Source organism: Rosa rugosa, chromosome 1 (genome assembly GCF_958449725.1).
Source record: "Rosa rugosa chromosome 1, drRosRugo1.1, whole genome shotgun sequence".
Taxonomy (NCBI): domain Eukaryota; kingdom Viridiplantae; phylum Streptophyta; class Magnoliopsida; order Rosales; family Rosaceae; genus Rosa; species Rosa rugosa.
Window position 1 is genome coordinate 45134410 of NC_084820.1, and position 20366 is coordinate 45154775.

Below are 20366 nucleotides of genomic sequence, written 5' to 3' on the forward strand. Positions count from 1 at the left end.
GCAATGCAAGTGACCCGGCACTTTTTAAGTGATCTCAACTTTTAATATTTGCAGCCAACCTTCTTTTTAATAACACAAAAGTGCACTTGATGTTATCTAGTCGCCTATTGTTGTTGGTGCAAGTGCACGTCAGTGCTCTGAATCTCTTCCCTAATGTTGAGTTTTAGCAGTGGTCGTGTGTTGGCATGCCTGTCTTGATAGTGGCTAGGGTTTGCTCAACCTATGACTTTTTTGTTCTTAAGTCGTCTACCGGGGTTTCTGACTTTCTTCTCGTTGGGAGTATTAATGGGCTTTTTGTTCACTATGTTGGTTTCTCTAATGTGGTATAAAGGTTGTAAGACGTCAAGTTTATAGCTCCTAAATTTCCAACTTTATTGTATCGATTCCAAGATTTCTACTTCTTGTTTGGCATCTCCTATAACCATTGATCAAATAAAATTACTTAGGTAGTGAATCTTTCTTTTTAAACTGTCAGGGGCCGTGTGTTTCATATGATTAGGTGGTACTGTATTACGTAAGAATTACTAACTAGCTGTTACGTGTTTGTTGTCGAGGGGTACTACCATTAATGGTGCAACATAGCACCATTCTTATTTTTCGACCTTCTTAGATTGCGTTATCTAGAGTACAGCTTTTGGGCGTCTCTAGATAACACCAACTTCTGCCTCTTCTTTTTCCAAAACGTATACCACCATTCTTCTTCCTCCATTTGCAAAGCAAAATGCTTTTTTCCTATCTTCTTCTTCTTCTTCCAAACCAATGTTTTTTTCTGTATCCTTAAGGGAAATTTTTAAGAACAGTACATGAGGTTTGGACCACTGAGAATTAAGGTTTATATACTTTACAAAATTGAAGAACAGTGTCTGGGCTTCAAAACCCGACCCAACATAAGTACATGCCGTCAGTTTGACTGTTAGTCTGCTTGGTTTCAGTCAATTTTATGAGGGCAAATCTGTCTGATCTCCCTACTCTCCCGCCAATCCAGTACTATACACATGGCCACGTCACATTAGTTCCGTCTAAAGTAATATTTTTTCCTCCAAAAACAGAGAATCTGTTACCTAACAAAGCTATTTTGGGACCAAATTTAACAAAAATCAAACCAAAACTGATAAACAAAAAAAAAAAACAAATTAAAATATGGGAATCAACATTCTTCCAATAACTTGGCAGTTGACATAGTTCAAAATTAAAAAAATTAAAAAAAAAATCCAACTGTTACACAAAAGCTTATATAAAGCATGGCTTTTGCAAAGTTCCAAAACACAGAAGAAAAAAAAAAACAGAGAACACAAATGCCACCATAACAGCTGGTTTACATGCCATAGTTAATATCAGTTTGATTCCTACTAAAAGTTCTATTCAGTACATCACCCCTTCATGGCTTCCGCAATCTCCTTTGTACTTGGTTCTTTGGAGCTGGAATATTAGCATTGCTTGTACCAGATGTTGCAGCAAGACTAGTTGATTTCCTTGGCTTATTCCTAATTCTCCCTGCAGACATCTTGTATCTCTTGCCAGAAGTTACAGGTCCTACAGAGGTAACCTGTGACATTGCGACAGTACACTAACAATACAATAAGGCATCAATCATCTAAATACATACCAAGTGAATGTGACATCCAACAATTTCATTAAAATATCCAAAAGTTACCTGAGAATTTCCTTGCACGACATTGTGGGCTTGTTGAGAAAGCATAAAATTGTTGTTATCAACTCCAGATTCTTTATTGACATTAACATTGACATTTAAGTTGACATTGAAATTGAGGTTGACATTCTCATTTCTATGGTTGGTGTGATTGTTCAAGTTTTGCACAGATGATGCCTGAGAGTATACAGGCCCTGCATCTGGAAAGTTTGATTCTTGAGTGGGCAGTGGTGCTTGATTAGGAGTCTGGGGGTGAGCTTGGTTTTGCTGAGGCACTTGCTGTTGAGCATTCACTACACCAATTTTTCAATCAGACAACACATATCAGACGACAGCAAACATTTTAACTGTCGTCTGAAATAATCAGACGACAGCAAGAAATATTCTGTCGTCTAAGTTTTCGAATCCAACATCAGTTTTTTCTTGGCTCTTGTGCAAAAGCATTTCAGACAATGGTTGATTTTTTTGATGTTGTCTGAATGAGTCGATTCAGACAACAGTTATTACGTGATGTTGTCCAAGGTTCATTTATACAATGGTTGATAAAAGATGTTGTCTGATTGTTTTTAATCAGACAACAGTTATTATTTCTCTGTTGTGCAATTACCATTAATACAATGGTTGAAAAAGATGTCGTCTGATTGTTTTGATTCACACAACAGTTTTTCAGTTGTCTATTGTGCAACTCTCTTTCAGACAATATACTGAAATTGCTGTTGTCTAAGTTTTAGGGTTCAATAATAGATGCTTTGTGCCCTTTTTAATTGACTCGGCCAAATTTTTAATTTTTCACTTCCCACCATTTGGCCAAAAGCTCGCGCTTCTCTCTCAAAATCACTCTTCATCTCTCGATCTCACCAGTCATCTATCTCTCCCTCTCAGCTTCCTCTCTCTTCCACTCATCAAACTACCTCCCTCTCCATTCGACCAAAACACCCGAGCTCCCGCCTCTCTTTCTCAAAATCACATCTGCCCTCAGTCCTCAGCCTTCCTCTCTCTCTCTCTCTCTCTGAGAACCTCTCTCTGCTGCCTGTTTGATCGTACTTTCATCTCTCTATTCCACCGCAGTGACCGCCAGTCGACCACCACCGCAGTGTTCGCCAGTCGACCACCACCGCTTCGATCTCCGCTGCTTCCATCCGCCCTTTGCTACTTCGATTCTCAGAGTCCTCGACTGCTTTGGGACTTTGATTCCCGGAGTTTCGAGCAATAGCCAGTTCATCTTTTTGGTGAGGTTTGATTCTTTGGCTTGAATCTGTTGATGTTGTTTTGATTGATTTGGTATTATACGCTTGGATTTATAATTTGGGGCTTGGTTTAATAATAAGTCCCGTGTTCAAATTTGGTTGATTGGTTTTGAATTTCGATCCAAAGAATTACGGGTGCTGCATATGAAGATACTTTGGGTTTATCTATCTGGGTTGTTTTGGGATTTGAATTTGGTTTTGTGGGCGATTAAGCCTTTTTCTTATTTTGAATCAATTTGTGCTTCTAATTTGAACAGTTCACTCTTCATAGTACAACACAGAGCAACCCTTCAGTCCAAAAATTTAATGAACCCCAAAGATAGCTGTGTGTGCATGTAATTGTTTCAGGCTAACTAAAGGATTCACTCGCACTCACTCATATGGCTCCTCCTCCAGGGATTGTTGTCACCCTTTTGCTTCTTCTTGCTCTGCAGAGTTATGGGTTCGTTCTTTCTTTTGCTTACACAAATGTGAGTCTATTCTTACTATTTTGATTATGTTGTTTCTTTTTCAATCGATCGGTTTCAATTTGCAGTGTCCTCAAGAGTCAAGGCTCAAGCAGAGTTCTGGGTTCTTGAAGGCTTACTTGAAGGCTTGAAGGCTGGGTTCAATCGATACTTCGATTTCAGTTTTTGATTTCAGATTCTTGAAGGCTTGAAGGCTGGGTTCGATTTCGGATTTCTGGGTAAGTTGCTTGGTTAGTCACTTTACTTACAGACTTGAGGGTTCGATTTGGTGATGAATTTGTCAAAATTGGATGTGGATAACTTTGATTGAGAAATTTGGGATGTTGTGTAGGATTGCAAGATAGTAGTGTATGAATGGACAGGAAAGTGTAGGAGTTGCCAAGGCTCAGGATATGCTAGTTATTATAATAAAAGAGGGAAGAAAAATGTTTGCAAATGCATACCTTGCCAAGGAATCGGTAAGATGCTTGTCAATTTTCTGAGGTTGTATTGTGTGCTGTGTAAGTTGATTTTCTGAGGTTGTATTGTGTGCTGTGTAAGTTAATACAAATACTTGGTCAGTTGTAATCAAACTCTTTTGCAATTGCATCCTGCAACATGTCTTTAAGATGGAACAGGAAGAATACACGAAGAAGAAATCAATTGGAGCTACATTGAGTTTGTTGATAACCAAGATGTGCTGGATTTGATTGAAAATGTGATATATTGGTGCTTGCTGCAACCTTTTTCTAACTATCCAACATGGCTAAGATGTTCTACATGATTACAAACTCATAATGTTTATTTTCTTTAAATGACAGAAAACACAATTTCTAGTTCCTATTTATATTAACTTGAGTTGTTTTAATTTTTCAGAAACCTGGAGGAGTAATTTCCCTCTTGGATGAAGCCTGGTATGTGGCTAATATTTTACTCCTGCATTTTCTCCCCCTTAATATGTTTGATGTCTTTGCAAGATATTACTCGCTCTAGCTTTGGATGTATACTGCTATCCTCTATTTTACAATGTGTTGTTGACGAACTCTTCTACTCATGCTTGCATATTTATATTCTTCCTTTTGGTTGGACTCATGTTGGTTCATTGCTTGGCACAGTATGTTTCCTAAATCCACACATGAGACGTTCGCTCAGAAGTTATACCAGACATTCAAAAACAACAAGCGGTTTATCAAACCTAAGCTTTCTCGAACTAGTTTTACCATCTCTCACTACGCAGGAGAGGTATAGATGTTTGGACCATTACACATGCCTGTTACTCTGTAACATTCTTGTAATCTATAATTTTGTACCAACAGATCGCCATTTTATTTCAGGTGACTTATCTAGCTGATCAGTTCATTGATAAAAACAAAGATTATGTGGTGGCGGAACACCAGGATCTATTGACAGCCTCCAAATGCCCTTTTGTGGCAGGGCTATTTCCTCCACTTCCAGAGGAATCATCCAAGTCTTCAAAATTTTCATCCATTGGATCACGCTTCAAGGTGTCACTCTCAGATATTTTTTATGAGCTCTTTAAATTGGATTAAACATATGTAACTAACTTATTTTGCTGAGTTTTAGTCTCCATATGGTTGGTTCCATTTTTCAATATCAAGAAAAATAAAGTTATGGAGCAACAGCTGAGTTTCTTTTTTCTAAAAAATGCAGTTACAACTTCAATCTTTGATGGAGACCTTGAACTCAATGGAACCTCACTATATCAGATGTGTGAAGCCAAACAATGTCCTCAAGCCTGCTATTTTTGAGAACTTCAACATAATACAACAATTACGTTATGGTGTGAGGATGAGCTGCCCATACATTTATCTTGTGCTTCATTCATGCTGTATTATCTACGAAAAATTATCATTTGGAATCCTGTTATGTGGGTAGCTTTATATAAGTCATTAATATATGTTACAGGGTGTTCTTGAGGCGATTAGGATCAGCTGTGCTGGATATCCTACCAGACATACATTTTATGAGTTTCTTAACCGCTTTGTGGTTCTTGCTCCTGATGTTTTGGAAGGAAAGTAAGTATTTATTTTTGACTTCACTATTTCTTATGCTTTATAAAATATGAGCACGGATTCTTCTTGTGGGATAGTATGCATATATATATATATATATATATATATATATATATGAAGAATTACTAACTATTTTTAACTTTTTCCTAAACAGCTCTGACGACAAGGTTACATGTCAAATGATCCTTGATAAGATGGGATTGACTGGTTATCAGGTGATTCAAATTGCCATGTATATATCATCTTGATGATGTTACTTATCTATGGCTGTTGGAATAGTGTGGCCCTCATATACCTTATGTTTTTTATACATGAGCTTATCTGTTGTTTGTTAGCTCTTAAGGTGAGGCCATCAGTGCACCAACCCCTACTGTGGCCCTCTCATGAATTTTATCTAAACCTGACTGTCCATAGTTCCATACCTATTGCTATCGCTAATAGCTATCTATCATTTCTTTGTGTTTCCTTGTGCATACTATTAAACCCTATTCTATAGATGCTGTTTAAGTTGTGTCGTTTGAAGTTTCCAAGTGTATTTTACTTGGACTGTCACAATTTGCCAAACATTTTTTCAATGTTGTTGTTTTCTAATTTTATTTTTTCAAACATGCCTTGGCAGGTAGGCAAGACAAAGGTCTTCCTAAGAGCTGGTTAGATGGCCGAGTTGGATGCTAGAAGAGCAGAGGTACTTGTAAATGCAGCGAGAACCATACAGAGGCAAATTCGTACCCATATGGCACGCAAAGAGTTTGTTGCAATACGTAAAGCTGCTATTCAATTACAATCCTATGTGCGAGGTATCTTCTTAAATTCCACTTAAATAGTGCTTCCTTGATACCTTTTGCTTTTAATTGAATAGCATTTATTTTGCTGTGGAACAAAGCCAATTATTAGTCGACATTGTGAGGATGTTGAACTTTAAATCATGAAACTCTAATATTTATTAATGGGAATGATCATTGGGATATGATAATGAGTAAAATGGGGTATAATTTGTGATTACATTATTTCTATGCATTGAAACCCATCTTGAACGAGCTCAAGAAGTTTGTTGGGTACTTGAATCACTGTGGTTGATGATTTTTGTTCATTTGAGTCATTATGTTTGATTGTTTTGTATATGAGTTCTCAACGTTTATGCATTTGATTGATCATAGGTAGGTTTGGCAAACGGATTCTCTGTAGCATTTGGTTCACACAGAAGCTCTCTTTCTCCTCCTTATAAAACACACACTCACTCACTCTCCTCCTTATAAAACAGTTTCCCATTTTTTGTAACTGTTTGCTCTGTTTCGTGATCTCTCTCCCTCCCTCTCTCTCCCCTTTGAAACCTTTAATTCTATTTCAGGCATGGGAGTTGATGATTCTGAAACTGACGCTATAATAAATTGTGAGATCAAACTAGAATTCTGATGTTCATATACCTGTTGGATCATTTCATGCCTTGTTAAGAGATTTGTATTAGTTTTCTGTTAGCTTGTTTTAAAATGAACTTTTAGTCAACCAGGTGGCATTGGGTGAAAAAAGTGCTTATCTAACTTCCCATCATTCATACATACATAAAGGAGAGGCATCAAGGCATTGGGGAGTGACAACGAAAGTAAAGGCTATTGTTGATGCAACTTCTGCTGGCATCTTCATTGTCATCACAAAGTGTGTTCTTCAAGACTTGGTTGGTTTCAACATTTTACTAAATTTTGTTAGAAAACTAGTTCTGTTGATGTAATGACTTTGTTGGATATATGGATGAATGTATCGGATTTTAACATAAATGAATGTGTTTTGGATGTGATGTCATTTTGAATGTCTATCAAACCGTTCAATCCAGTTAAAAACTATTGTCCAATAATTGATCATCACAAAATGTCTAACAAAAACTGTTGTATGAGCCATCTAACTATAATACTATAAGGACTAAAAGAATGAGAAAGTCATTGTCCAGCAAAACAACAAACAACAGTTTTTTGGAGAAATCTATAGTATCAGTAAAGGATGGACAATGGGATTTGCAAGTACATATTGTCTGATTAAGCCTTCAGACAACAGCAAGCATATAAGCCCCTGTTGTCTGGCACAGCCTTCAGACTACAGCAAGCATATAAGCCCCTGTTGTCTGGCACAACCTTCAGACAACAGCAAACATATAAGCCCCTGTTGTCTGGCACAGCATTCAGACAACAGTAAGTATATAAGCCGCTGTTGTTTTTCTTGGTGTTCAGACAACAGATAGCATAGTAGTCGCTATTGTAGTAAACTTTATTAGACGACAGTTTTTTGGTATTGTCTGATCCATGTATCAGACGGCATTGAGATAGACAACAGCAAAGTATATAATCAGACGACAGTTACGACAGTGAAAAACTGTCGTCTGATTGAAAAATTGGTGTAGTATTATCTTCTTCCATCACATCATTGCCATTTTCTTCTTCCACCACATCAGGGACATTGGGAATAACCTACAACTCCATCACAAACAAATGTTTTGATTGAAATTCAAATCATAACAAACATTCCATCACAGTCCACATAGAATACATTGTACAATTTCAGTTCTTATACCTGGTTCCTTCTTTCACAAGTCCTAGCATTATGGCCTTTCTTGTTACATCTTCCACAAGTCACTTGAGAATAATAAGTCCTTGGTAACTTTTCAATTCCAGCAGGTGGTGGTTCTTCACCTACATCAAAGTCAAGTATAATGGTCAATGAGTAAATGCTAGATTTTAAGTCAACACAACAAATTGTACCAATATACCTAGTTCTTTGGTCCTTTTTGTCTTGGGCCTTCCAGGTTGCCTTCTGTGCAATGGAGGAGCAATCTTCCTGTCTATAACTTGCCATTCTGAAACTCCAGCTATGGGATGCAACATCACCTGATAAGCCTCCATATATTTTTGCTAAGTATACCATTATGACACATAATCATCTGGAAACCAGCCCTTGTAGTAAATTGCTGAAATAGCATGGCCACATGGCAATCCACAGAGATCGCATCTTCTACAAGAGCATGACCTTGTATCCAATTGCACAGAGTGTTGAGCAACCACTCCAGTCTCACATACCACCTCCCTGCCTTGTGATTCAAACCTCCATTCACTAGACTTATTAGCCCTATACTCATTGGCCCAACTTGCATTCTTCTTCAACAATTTCTCAATACGTGGACCAACCTTGCACCTCCATCTTCGAGCTGAATTTCTCCTATTGGCCAATCTCACTATGCATGCAATTCTAATGTCTTCCAAACAGGGTAATATAGGCTTTTTCCTTGCTTACGAGTATACTTTTGTTAACAGACTCACTATGATTGTTTAGAAGAATATCACATTGAAACTTCACATCAAAGTGAGACTTTGACCAGTTTTTGGCAGGCCTGTCTATATACCATTGCTAAGCATTGAATGAAACATTTCTTAGCTCCTCCATTGCCTTTGTGTATTGATTCATTGTGGTTTCTCTTGCCACTGCCCGCAGCCTCTTATTCAACTCCAATCCAGTGTGGCCATCACCTTTGAATTTGTTGTGTAAATGTTTGACTGTGTCTGTGCTCTACATCAGGAAATAGATCCTTGATTACTTGTTTCAGCCCCTTTTGTTTGTCTGATATAAAGCAATAATGTCTTGAACTCCATATTTCCCAGTCTTCCCTCATAAAAGTGAGAAACCAAGTCCAAAAGTCCCTGCTTTCTTGCTCAACAATGGCCCATGCAATGGGGTACGTCCCATTGTTGCCATCAATGCCAACTACTGATAATAACTGGCCCTTTTGAACACCTTTCAGGTGACAGCCATCCATGCCAATGATGGGCCTGCAGCCTACAAGCCATCTCTCTCTTAATGTTGGTGGGCAAATATAGATTCTCTTGAATCTACAGATCTCCCCTTCAAGCTCTGTCTGGATCCACACACTTGAACCTGAATTTATCTTCTTTAGTTCATGAGCATAGGACTCTAGAAGATTGTACTGATCTTCAAAGCTGCCCTGTGCCATCTTAGTGGCCCTTGACTTAGCTCTATAACAAAGCTAATACCTTATCTCCGTGCAAAGTCCCTGTTAACAGCATTCTGAATTCCTTTACTTGACCACTTAGAATCAGCCATAAACCAATCCTTGTATTCTTCTGCCATAAAGGGAGCATGGCAAAGGTAAACCCTCTTTGCAATTGAGCTACATGTGTGATTAGGCCTAAAAGTCCTAATTTGGAGGGTGGGGTTATCATCAGAATGACTGCTTGCATAAAGCCAGAAAGGGCAATTTGGAGAAGTATAACATCTCACCAAGACTTGTGTTTAGTCTTTCTAGGAAACCTTAGCTCCTTCTTGGTAAGGACTACATGCTTCCTAACTACATGCTTGAACACTTTGGAGTTGGGGAAGATCATCCCAAGCTCAAACCTCAGTTTCTTCATATCAGTCTTTTCATTGAACTTAGTCGAACCTAAGAATCTCCTCTTATCTTTAACCCTAACTAAAAGGCTCCACATCTTGGCCATCACTGTCAGACTCATGCAAACTTTGAAAGCCATCAGACTCTACACTTTCACCGTCACTTATGTTGTCCTTAAATCCCATTTCATCAAACTCTAGTATCCCATTAGTATCACCATCAACATGTTTCTCAAACAATGTCTCATCATCCTCTGCGTCCAACTCATAGTTATTGTCTCTGATTCCATCGTAGCTAGGATCATCTGAATCATTACTGTCAGAACTGAACTCCTCTTCCAGGACAAATCTACTACACTCACCTCCACTTCGAGTGTCATATGGCATATTCTTAGGTCTCCCAACCTTTTTCTTTCTTGCAAATTCTTCAACCACTTTCTTCTTCCCTTTGCCTTTGGGGACTGTCACATTTAAAGTAGGAACAGAATGTGCATGCCTTTCAGATGGCTCACTAATGTGAATACCAGATCTTAACCTTATCCTTGGCCCATTACTGGCCCAGTCCTTTCACCTCTCCTTGAACTGCCTGGTTGCCTCCTTGGCCCAATATCTGGTTGCCACCTTGACCCACTACTTGGTCCAATACCTGATTGCCTCATTGACCCAATACTGGGCCCATCAGACTGTCTTAGTCTATTAGCAGCATGCACTACTGGATCAACAAAGCTCCATCCTTCAAATCCAAGCACCTTATCCAACTCAACCTCATTTTCAACCTCAGCTTCTTGTGGCACTACATCTTCTTCATTTGTTAGAGCTAAATCCTCAATAAAGTGACCAAAGTAAGACAAGTGGTCAGGATCTTCATCAAAGTGCTCCAATTCCCAGTCACTGAAATGCCTCATACCAACATAAGTCACCAAATAGATGTCCAAAATCCTCATAACCCCCTGGAATAAACTGGACCATGTCCAAAGTGTCAGCATCAGTGACAATTGGCAGATAGCCAGTCCCTTCCTCAGAACCTGGTATCCTAAACCAATAGCTAATTGGGCCTGAAATATAGCCCAAATCAAATGCCCAGTAATTGAACCCAATTACAAACAACTTATCTGGGTCAACTTGATCCACCCACACAACTGGTTCCTATACACGCTATTCATCCCTGATTTACTATTAAACCTACCCCCATGGTGAATGGCAACTATGAACCATTGTGTGCCTACAACTTTCGTTCAGTACAATTGAATGTTAGCTTCCAAACAGAAGATAACAAAATTCAAAAACAAAAAAAGTCATTAACTTCCTATGTCAGTTTCAGTTTTCATTAAAGGTTTCTGGGTATACTCACCAACTTATTTCGGGTCCAATCATAAATCCTCAACAGAACCTAATATCTCATTTACTCCACCATCAAAAGCCTAACAACCCCGAAACCCTAATCAAAGCAAACCTATCCCAAATCTGAAATCTTAATCCCATTAAGTTTCACTTCCCAACCAATTTCCCTAATATGAAACTATTGTTTATTTATAGGGATTTAAATAACCTAAAAGCGACAAGACGAAAAACAATTGCATATAAACAGTACTCCCCAAACCCTAGACAACGACACTTTGACTTAAGTAAACAAAGATGAAAACTTTGGACCACTTCCCATTCAAAACCACCATTCGCGGAACAAAACCCTTAAAAGACAAGGGATCCTTAAAGTGAATACGTTTTCCATACCTGCATAGTCGAGTGGATCCCCATCCAGCCTAAAATACCTCTAGAAATTGCCCATTCTTCCAAAAGGATTGGATTCGAGAATCAAATCTTCTGCAAAAGCTCACTTTTCCTATTTACTCTCTAACTTAATTCTCTGCTCTATCTGTAGCCCAGAAGGTGAAGACAAAGGTGAGATTCCAAAGGGAGCCAAAGGGTTTTGACTCCAGCTGCGCACAGCTGGACTCAAGTATCGAATAAGGTTAGGAGAGAAAATATAGATGTGCCCTTCTAATTACTCATAATGACTTGGGCTGCAATGGACTAACGAATGGCATGTACTTATGTTGGGTCAAGTTTTGAAGCCCAGACATCGTTCTTCAGTTTTGTAAAGTATATAAACCTTAATTCTCAGTGGTCCAAACCTCCTGTACTGTTCTTAAAAATTTCCCTATTCTTAATTGAATTTAATTGCGTATTTGAAAGGAGAGAAAGAGTTAGTTAATTTGTGAGGCTTTTACAGTTTCAAACCTTGGATATTTAGAGTTGGATTCATTGTGTTTTGCAAGATACAATGAAACTGCTCCTCTCCTTCAACTTTTCTCTATTCTCTTATGCTCTGGTGAATTTATAGTTGATCTAATTGGGTTGATCTATATGGTCTGATGGCTTCTCAAATCCAACATATATTCTTGGGATTTTTTTTATGACACAAAAACACAACAGAAAAACTAAATCACAAAACCACGACTAACTCCCCCTCCCAGCTGATTCAAATGGAACGCTGGGGACACAGAAAGGGGAAGGCAAAAGAACAGACGGTTCTGAGATTGATGAGCTAAGGATGCTAGATGATCAGCAACAAAGTTGGCTTCTCGGTATATATGCCGGAAGACAATGTAATTAAACTGCTGAGCTAGATGCTTAATATCTTGAACCACAACTTTAATTCTCCGACATATATTCTTGGGATTTTGCTCAATTGTACTACAACTTTTTTTTTTCATCTAAATTATGTGGGTTTTTTTTAGGCTGTTGTGGTATGTTCTTTTTATGAGTTTACATCCTAGTCCCACCTTACCTATATATGTTGACATAGCTCAAACTAGTATTGTGAAAGCCCCTCAGGAGAAATAAGTGTCACTTATTCTTGGTACCAACGGCCACTTAGAGGTCACCCATATTGTGTTCTTTCACTTTATTATATGATATAGTCAATCACTTTCAACTATGGTTGGGGATGGGGGGTTGGGGGGTTGAGATTTAATTAATCAAGGAAGTTAACTCTTACTTAGAGTTCCTACTATTACTTCCCTGTTAAGGGTTGCTTGGCTTAATTGTTTACAACTTGTTCATAATGTACAAGTTTCCCCATGCATTTAATGGTGTGGACCATTAGTACTGTACAATGACCCATTGACATTTAATTATTTTGTTATTTTCCTTCTTGTAACTTTTTGACGTGGATCTCAAAGCACTCATTTTTCTTTCTAGAACACTTGTCATCATTTACGGTTAGAAATTGACTCTCTTTTAGAACTCTTTTTCTCTATAGAACTCTTTGAGAACTCCTACTATATATTGCCGGTTGAGGATTGTTTGGCTTAATTGTTTATGATTTGTTCATGTTCAAGCTTTTCATCGTTGACGGTGTAGACCGTAAATAGTATATGATGAGCCCTTGGAATTCAAATTCTTTATATTTATATATATTGTGTTGCCTTTTCAGGTGTGACAGAAAGCATTCATTTTCCTTCATAGAACACTTGTCATCAATCACTCCATCGACTCTCCGTTAGATTTCCTACCATCTCTCTTGAGTTGACGGTTTTCGAGGGTTGTTTGGCTTAATCGTTTAAGGATTTTTCATTATTTTAGATTTTGACTTGAGATTCAAATTCCAAAGCACTTATTTTTCTTTCTAGTATACTTGTCATCAATGATAGTTATAAATTGACTCTCCTTCAGGCTTTAGAGCTCCTACTATTCCTCGTTCGTTGAGGGTTGCTTGGGTTAATTATTTACATTAGCTTCATAATGTTCAAGTTTCCTACATTTTATGGTATGGACCATTAGCAGTGAGCAATGAACCCTTAACATTCATATTCTTCATCTTCTTGTTATTTTTTAACGTGTCGCTCAAAACCAGAGGCAGAGCCACATAGTGGTCTAGTGGGTCCCATGACCCACTAAGGTTGATCCAAATACAACTTGGATTACATATATTACCAGTTGCCAATTTGGTCTAGTGGTCCAGCAACTTTTGTTGTGGACATCAGGTCCCTTGTTTGAGACTTGCAGTATGTTGTTTTTTTTCTTTTGGTATATAAAAGGGACAATGTACAAATCTCCATACAACACAATACTAATATACGTAGTGTAGGCTTTTTCTAGCTTTCTTTTCTAATATACAATACTAATATACATACTGTAGGCTTCTTCTAGCTCTCTTTTCTATCTTTTTCATGTGGCTTTCACACCAATGAAATCTTGTCGAAGACAATTATGTGTCGTTGTAATATATATATATATATATATATATATATATATATATATATATATATATATATATATATATATTACATATACATATACACAGATTTTATCCAGAGCGAGGCATCGCTTTGAAATTTCAGAGCGAGGTTAGGGTTTAGGGTCACTTTTTGGTCTCATATCCACATCTCGACCTTTCAGTTTTTAGATACTAATATATAGATCATCTCTGCAAAATTTCAGCCAAATTGATGGTGGTTAAGGCATTGATAACTGCCTTAAAGCTAGTACGGTTCAGGTTAGACAGATTCAGCTCGTCCATTGGTTTAAGCGAGTTAGATACCTTAAAGATCATCAATTTGACTGAAATTTTGCAGAGATGATCTATACATTAGTACCTAAAAATGGAACGGTCAAGATGTGGATATGAGACCAAAAGGTGACCTTAAGCTCTAATCTCACACTTTAATTTCAGAGCGAGGCCTCGCTCTGGATAGAATCTTTACATATACATATACATATATATTTTTTTTATGTTTTGATATTATTAATTTTTTTTTTGTGCCCCAGCAAATAAAATTGGTTTGCCTCCGCCACTGCTCAAAACACTCATTTTCTTAAATCCTACATGCTCGAGGAAGAACCTTCTAGTCATGCCTAGAGACCACTGACCACCGACCTTCGTTCTTCATCGTGTTCCTTGGTCATCGTGGATCATCTTCTGGATTTTCTTCCTGTTTTCCTTCCCGGATCAGAGTACTGGGCCTGTTGTTTGCATTACATCTGCCCTAATCTTCTACCAATGGGCGTGGGGGCTTATTTTAGATCCGGTTCCAGACTATTCTTCCTGTTGGTTTGCATGGCTACTGTTCACCCCAGTGGGTCTTCCTTCCCATCATGATGCTGGCACTATCTATGACCTGCATTCAGGTCATGTTTTTTCCTTCTCGAGGTTTACCTACAAATCCAATGGCTTAGATTGTTGGTCTTTCCTTCTACTCTCACCCTGGACGACACGATGGCAACTCTTCTTCGTTGATTTGGCTACACTTAATCTTTGTCACGCCCCGAATTTTGAATAATCAATTCAAATCCGAAACATGAATAATAACAAATTACAACTAACATCCTGAATTTTTTTCTCACAAACAACCACACTTCACAACTCTCAAATTTACAATAACCCAAATCCTCAAGTTATTTATTACAGCACACTCCCACCAAATCAAATTGTAATGCTCAAATGAGCTTAACTCGCCTCACTATTACAATTGCTGTAAAACTATAACCATTGCTCTAACCGCACGATCACCGTCCTGGTTCTCCTGTCCTGTAGGATTACCCGCTACACAATTTGAATAGTGTACCGGGAGTTGCAACAACACAAAACCCGGTAAGCTTTTTACAGCCAGTATGAGTAAACAAGAAAGAACTGTTGATTTATTAAATTACAATTCAAGTAAAATTCAACAGTATTACGTCTGCAAAGAGACATCAAACCACTCATGGAAAACCACAAGGAATACATTTTCACAATCCTCAAATCACAATACACCACACTGGTCCTGCAAACACCCAACCCACATAACACCACTCTGGTCCATCCCAATAACACGTTAGAGCTCTAACTGCCTCGTTACCTCTGACACCTTGGCCTAGGGTCAAGCAACGGCAAAAATACTTCGGTTAACACTATAACCGTCGCGCTTTGGACATCCCCCATCCTCAGCACCATATACTTCGGTTAATAATAAACCGTCGCACTTTGGACATCCCCGTCCTCGGTACACAACTTCGGTTAATAATAAACCGTCGCACTTTGGACATCCCCGTCCTCAGTACACAACTTCGGTAATAATAAACCGTCGCACTTTGGACATCCCCGTCCTCAGTACACAAACACTCGGTTATCCATAACCGTCAAACTTCGGACACCTCGTCCTCAGAATCCTACATTCTCCAACTCTATACATACTCCAATGTAAATCATGAATATTAACAAGAACTCATCAATCATGATCATCACATATAAATATGATAAGTCAAATTTCAAACCATAATAAATAAATCATCACAATTCCACACTCTTCAATGTCACACCATTCCACATATAATCACGTAAATATATATATATATATACGTAATCACCCACTCAGGAATGACCACTAATACCAACTATAGTTCACACAAGAAAATCATGAAATTCATTTTGTATAATTAAATCATTTTACTTACCTATGGACCGTAGTTGATCAAGTCCATATGATTTAAAACAAATATTTATTCCATAAATATTTTCACACAATTACTACAGAAAATAAAGTAATTAAAGGTACTCGGTTCGTAATATGAACCACGTGAGGTTTACTCACCTCTAAATTCCCGCTGCGTCTTCTTAACAGCTCAAAATACAATTTCACGAATCGTCGCCAAATCAAACCGTCGATCACCTAATCAAACATGACCTTAACTTAGCCAATAACTCAAAAACATAATCAAACGACAATCCAACGGTCGGATTGAAATTACATGATGATCCAACGGTCGGATCCTCACGGATCGCCTTCCTAATCACTGTTTTGCATTTATACGAAGATCCAACGGTCGGATCTTCGCCCATGACCACACAAAGCCACTGGGACAGTCATAAGATCATCATATCAAAACTACAAGTCCATCTGACGGTCCTAACTTCACAGATCACAAATCTAACGATCGAAATCGATCTAAACTTAAAAATTCATAACTTAATCATACGATATCCAAAAATTGCGTATAATATATCGAAATGATCGTATTGAAATATAGAATCTGAAAATGTACAGAAACCATATTTTTGATCCCCGGAGGTGGCCGGAAAGGGCCGCCGGAGTTAGTGGCAGAGCCGCCGCCGACCACCACCAATGGTGTCGGGGCCGGGCTGCTCTTCTTCCTCTCATCATGCTTGACAACTTTCATAACTAGCACGAAGTCTGAAAATGACCGGAAGGGGTCGAAAATTACCTTGAACAGTATGAAGGTGGCCGGAATTTTCCAGAAACCGGCGAGAAACTGCAGAAAACGGCGAGCTCCAATTCGACGTAAAAACGTCAATTTAAGGCTTCGACTCCTTCTGAATAGTTGTTAAGAAACTCAAGAAGAACTCACTGGTTCAAGAATCACAGAAAAATATGGTCTGTAGCTCGAGATATACCGATCGAAAGCTTCGGTGGTCGGAAAAATTCCAGAATTTTGCAGAATCCGGCGAGGCTCGATTTCGACGTCAAAGCTTCAATTTCAGGCCTCGATGCCTTCTAGAGAGTTGTTAATAACATCAAGGGGAACCCACTGGAAAAATAATCAATCAAAACGATGCACTACAGCTCGAGATATCTTGATCGATAGCTCCGGTCTCGTTCTTGGTTGGGTTTGACTTGCAGCCACTGCTACGGGCCACGCCGCCGTGTGAGGCTGCTTCTGGGAGTTTCAGGAAGTTGAGGCGAGCTTGTGGATGGATTTTGGTGAGGATTGGTGACCGGTAGCTTGAGATATCAAGCTTGTTTCCAAAACGAGCTCAAACCGGGCGGAGCTTCCCGCCGCCGCTGGTGGCCGTGTCACGGTGCAAGGCTGCCTCTGGCAGCTGCGCAAGGCTGAGACGAAGCAAAAGGAAGTGGTTCGACGCCGTTTGGTGGCCGGTGGAGGTAGAGAGAGACCGAAGAGCCTTTGCTCTGTTTTCGGTTTCGGTCGAGCGAGAGAGAGAAAGAAGAAAAAAAAAGAGAAAAAGAAAAAGAAGGAAGGAGACCCGGAGGAAAGGAAAAGGAAAAGGAAAAGGAAGAAAAAGAAATTTCTAAAAGAGAATCCGAGGAAAAGAGATTATAAAAAGAATCTCATATTTCCAAAATTCGTAACATAATCGTACGAACTCCAAAAATTTCGTTCGACATATGCACGCGATCATATCGACGAGCTCTACAACTTTATGAAGGAAGTTTTTCCCAAATTCCGTACGTAGAAAAGTCGATTTTTCTTGAATCGCACAATTCGAGCTTTTGTTAAAACGAATATTTCGAAACTTCGATAATTCAAAAAGTTGAATTATTTCGGGTAATATTCGTGCAAAAGCACTTTAATCAATTCGCACAATTTCACGAGACGAAATGGAAAATTGCGGGTATTACAATCTTCCTATGCACAGATGGCATTTTTTCTTTCTCTTGGGTTCTGATGGGGCTATAGTACTAGGGTTCCGATTAGGGTCTTGGCGATTGCCTGTTGTCAAAGTGTCTCGATTTCTTCCTTCCTTTTACTCAGATGGGTTTGCGATGCAAGTTCCAAGATTGCGCGTGGCAGGGTTTTGCCCAGCGCTGGGTTCTATTTATACCATCTTACCCCATTCACTCTGTTGTTGTCATGGTCTTTCTAGCTATTTTTGTTCAAGCAATCATGGTCTCCCCTCCACGTTCCCATCCCACTTCTCCCCTCAATCCTCTCATATCAAATCTCCCCGCATTCCTAATTACCGGTCATCTCCTTCCCATGCCTATCATTCTGTTCCAGTTCCTTGGGGTCCAGCCGAACTCGTCAGTCTCCCTCGGGCCACTCGAGTCAATGTCCACCTTCACCTCATACTTATATCAAAAGAGGCTTAACCACTATCCACTTCACGGCGCCTCCACCCTTAGTCGATTTGCTTGATGTCCTTTCCCCTGACTTGGCCCCAGACCAAGGTCGGCTATGACTAGTTGGTCAAGTTTTTGGCCAGAAGTTACGATTAATAGTGTTTGTGCTCGCTGTATGGCAAGTTGGAGAGACCTTCTGGGAGCTTTTCAGATCACCTCTTTTGGGCCTTACTGGTTTAAGGTCCAATTCACGCACGAAGAAGATCTCATCTATATTCTCTCGAACAAACCTTGGTTTGTACAGGGATAGATCTTTGAGTTAAAGTGTTGGTCACCAGCTTTTTGTCCATTTCGTTCTGTTCTTTCAACATTATCTATTTGGGTGCGCTTTCCTCTCCTTCCCCCTCATTATTAGGAGGAGGAGAAGGTTATCCGCATGGCCAATGTTGTGGGCAAATTTCGCAGATTAGATTTGGACTCCCTGAATCCGGATACTTCTCTTTACGCTCGTGCATGTGTGGAATTGGATTTGACCAAAACTCAGCCTCGGGCGTTGAGGTTACGGGCTGACCCCTTGTCTGATGAGATTAACTTGAGTTATCTCAATTATGAAACAGTTTTCGAAGCATGCTTCTTTTGTGGCAAGTTCAATCATCCTATTGGGGCATGCCCAGAGAGAGCTCCAAAGGGCGTAACTTTCTCATGCTTTCTCGTAGTGATCGTGAGCCCATCACTGTACCTGAGTCGTCAGAGCTGACTGCTCCTCTACCTACTAATGTGCCCGATGAAACCTTGTTGGTTTTTCCTATGATCTGAGGCTCGAATACTACTGCTGCCCCGATGTTTTGTCGTGCTAATCGACCTGATGATCAGCCCACTGTTCCCCCTGCCAACCCTGACGGGGACCGGGTTTTCCACGCACGCACTCGGGGCTCCCCACCCGTAAATCATAGACGTCAACCTCCTTCTTATGCTGAGGTCCGGGATAATACCTCATTTGCTGATGTGCTTCGCAATATGAATGAGGAGTTCGGTGTGAACATTAGTTCGATGCATGATTCTCTCCCACTGCATGCCCAAGGGCCGGAGATAGTTTTACCTAATCCGGAAACGTCGACCACTGATATGCCACTTGTGGTGGCTCCGGAGGATCCCGAGCCGCTGGCCATTGTTCCCCCTCCTCCTGATGGTGTTCACGAATGCTTTGGTGGCTGCTCATCCAGTTGATGATGACCAGGATGCTTTTGCTGGTGATATGGGTGCTGAGGATGGCTAGGAGGATGACGCATATTTGGATGATGATGTTGATCTTGATGAGGATGTGGACATTAAGGAGGTAAGTTATTCATCCTATTCTTCTGCGTTTATCCAATCTTCTAACACTGAAGCTATGTCTTTTTATTCACTTTCCGTTCATTCTGATGTGTCTGCACTTAGTTATACGTCGTTAGATGCTGTTGAGTCCTATTATCCTACTTCATTGCCTACTGTTCCTCTGTTAGTTAATAAATCTGTGCAAAACGTGATTCAAGAGGATATGGCTCCTGGATTTGAGAAATCCATTCAAATCAATGATTCTGTGGCTGATGCTTTGAAGGATGCTCCTACTCCTCCTTTCCGCAATCTTAGGAAGAGAGGACAAGACTCTTTGGAAAATATGGATGCAGAACCTTACACCCCTGACCAAACTATATGAATATATTATGCTGGAATTGTCGTGGCTATTCACGACAGAGTTTTCTAGCTCAAGCCTTTTTTTTTTTGCGAAATCTGCTTCGTTTTGATGTGTTATGTTTAATAGATAC

At 39.4% G+C, this 20366-nt stretch overlaps 1 protein-coding gene and 1 long non-coding RNA gene across 2 annotated transcripts; one reads left to right on the forward strand and one right to left on the reverse strand.

The window, feature by feature from the left end:
- The first annotated feature begins 3575 nt into the window (after positions 1–3575).
- On the forward strand, positions 3576–7174 carry LOC133725059 (myosin-17-like). Its single transcript, XM_062152084.1, has 11 exons — positions 3576–3583; positions 3697–3823; positions 3974–4062; positions 4221–4258; positions 4460–4586; positions 4679–4849; positions 5016–5147; positions 5271–5380; positions 5532–5592; positions 5997–6174; positions 6885–7174. Exons 5-10 carry the CDS (start codon positions 4461–4463, stop codon positions 6030–6032), a joined length of 636 nt encoding a protein of 211 aa, XP_062008068.1. The 5' UTR covers positions 3576–3583; positions 3697–3823; positions 3974–4062; positions 4221–4258; position 4460; the 3' UTR covers positions 6033–6174; positions 6885–7174.
- A 7849-nt stretch (positions 7175–15023) lies between these two features.
- Positions 15024–17903, reverse strand: LOC133738549 (uncharacterized). Its single transcript, XR_009860158.1, has 3 exons — positions 16967–17903; positions 16336–16413; positions 15024–15308 (listed from the first exon to the last, which is right to left on the reverse strand). It is a non-coding gene; the product is annotated as an uncharacterized LOC133738549 (long non-coding RNA).
- Positions 17904–20366: the final 2463 nt, after the last annotated feature.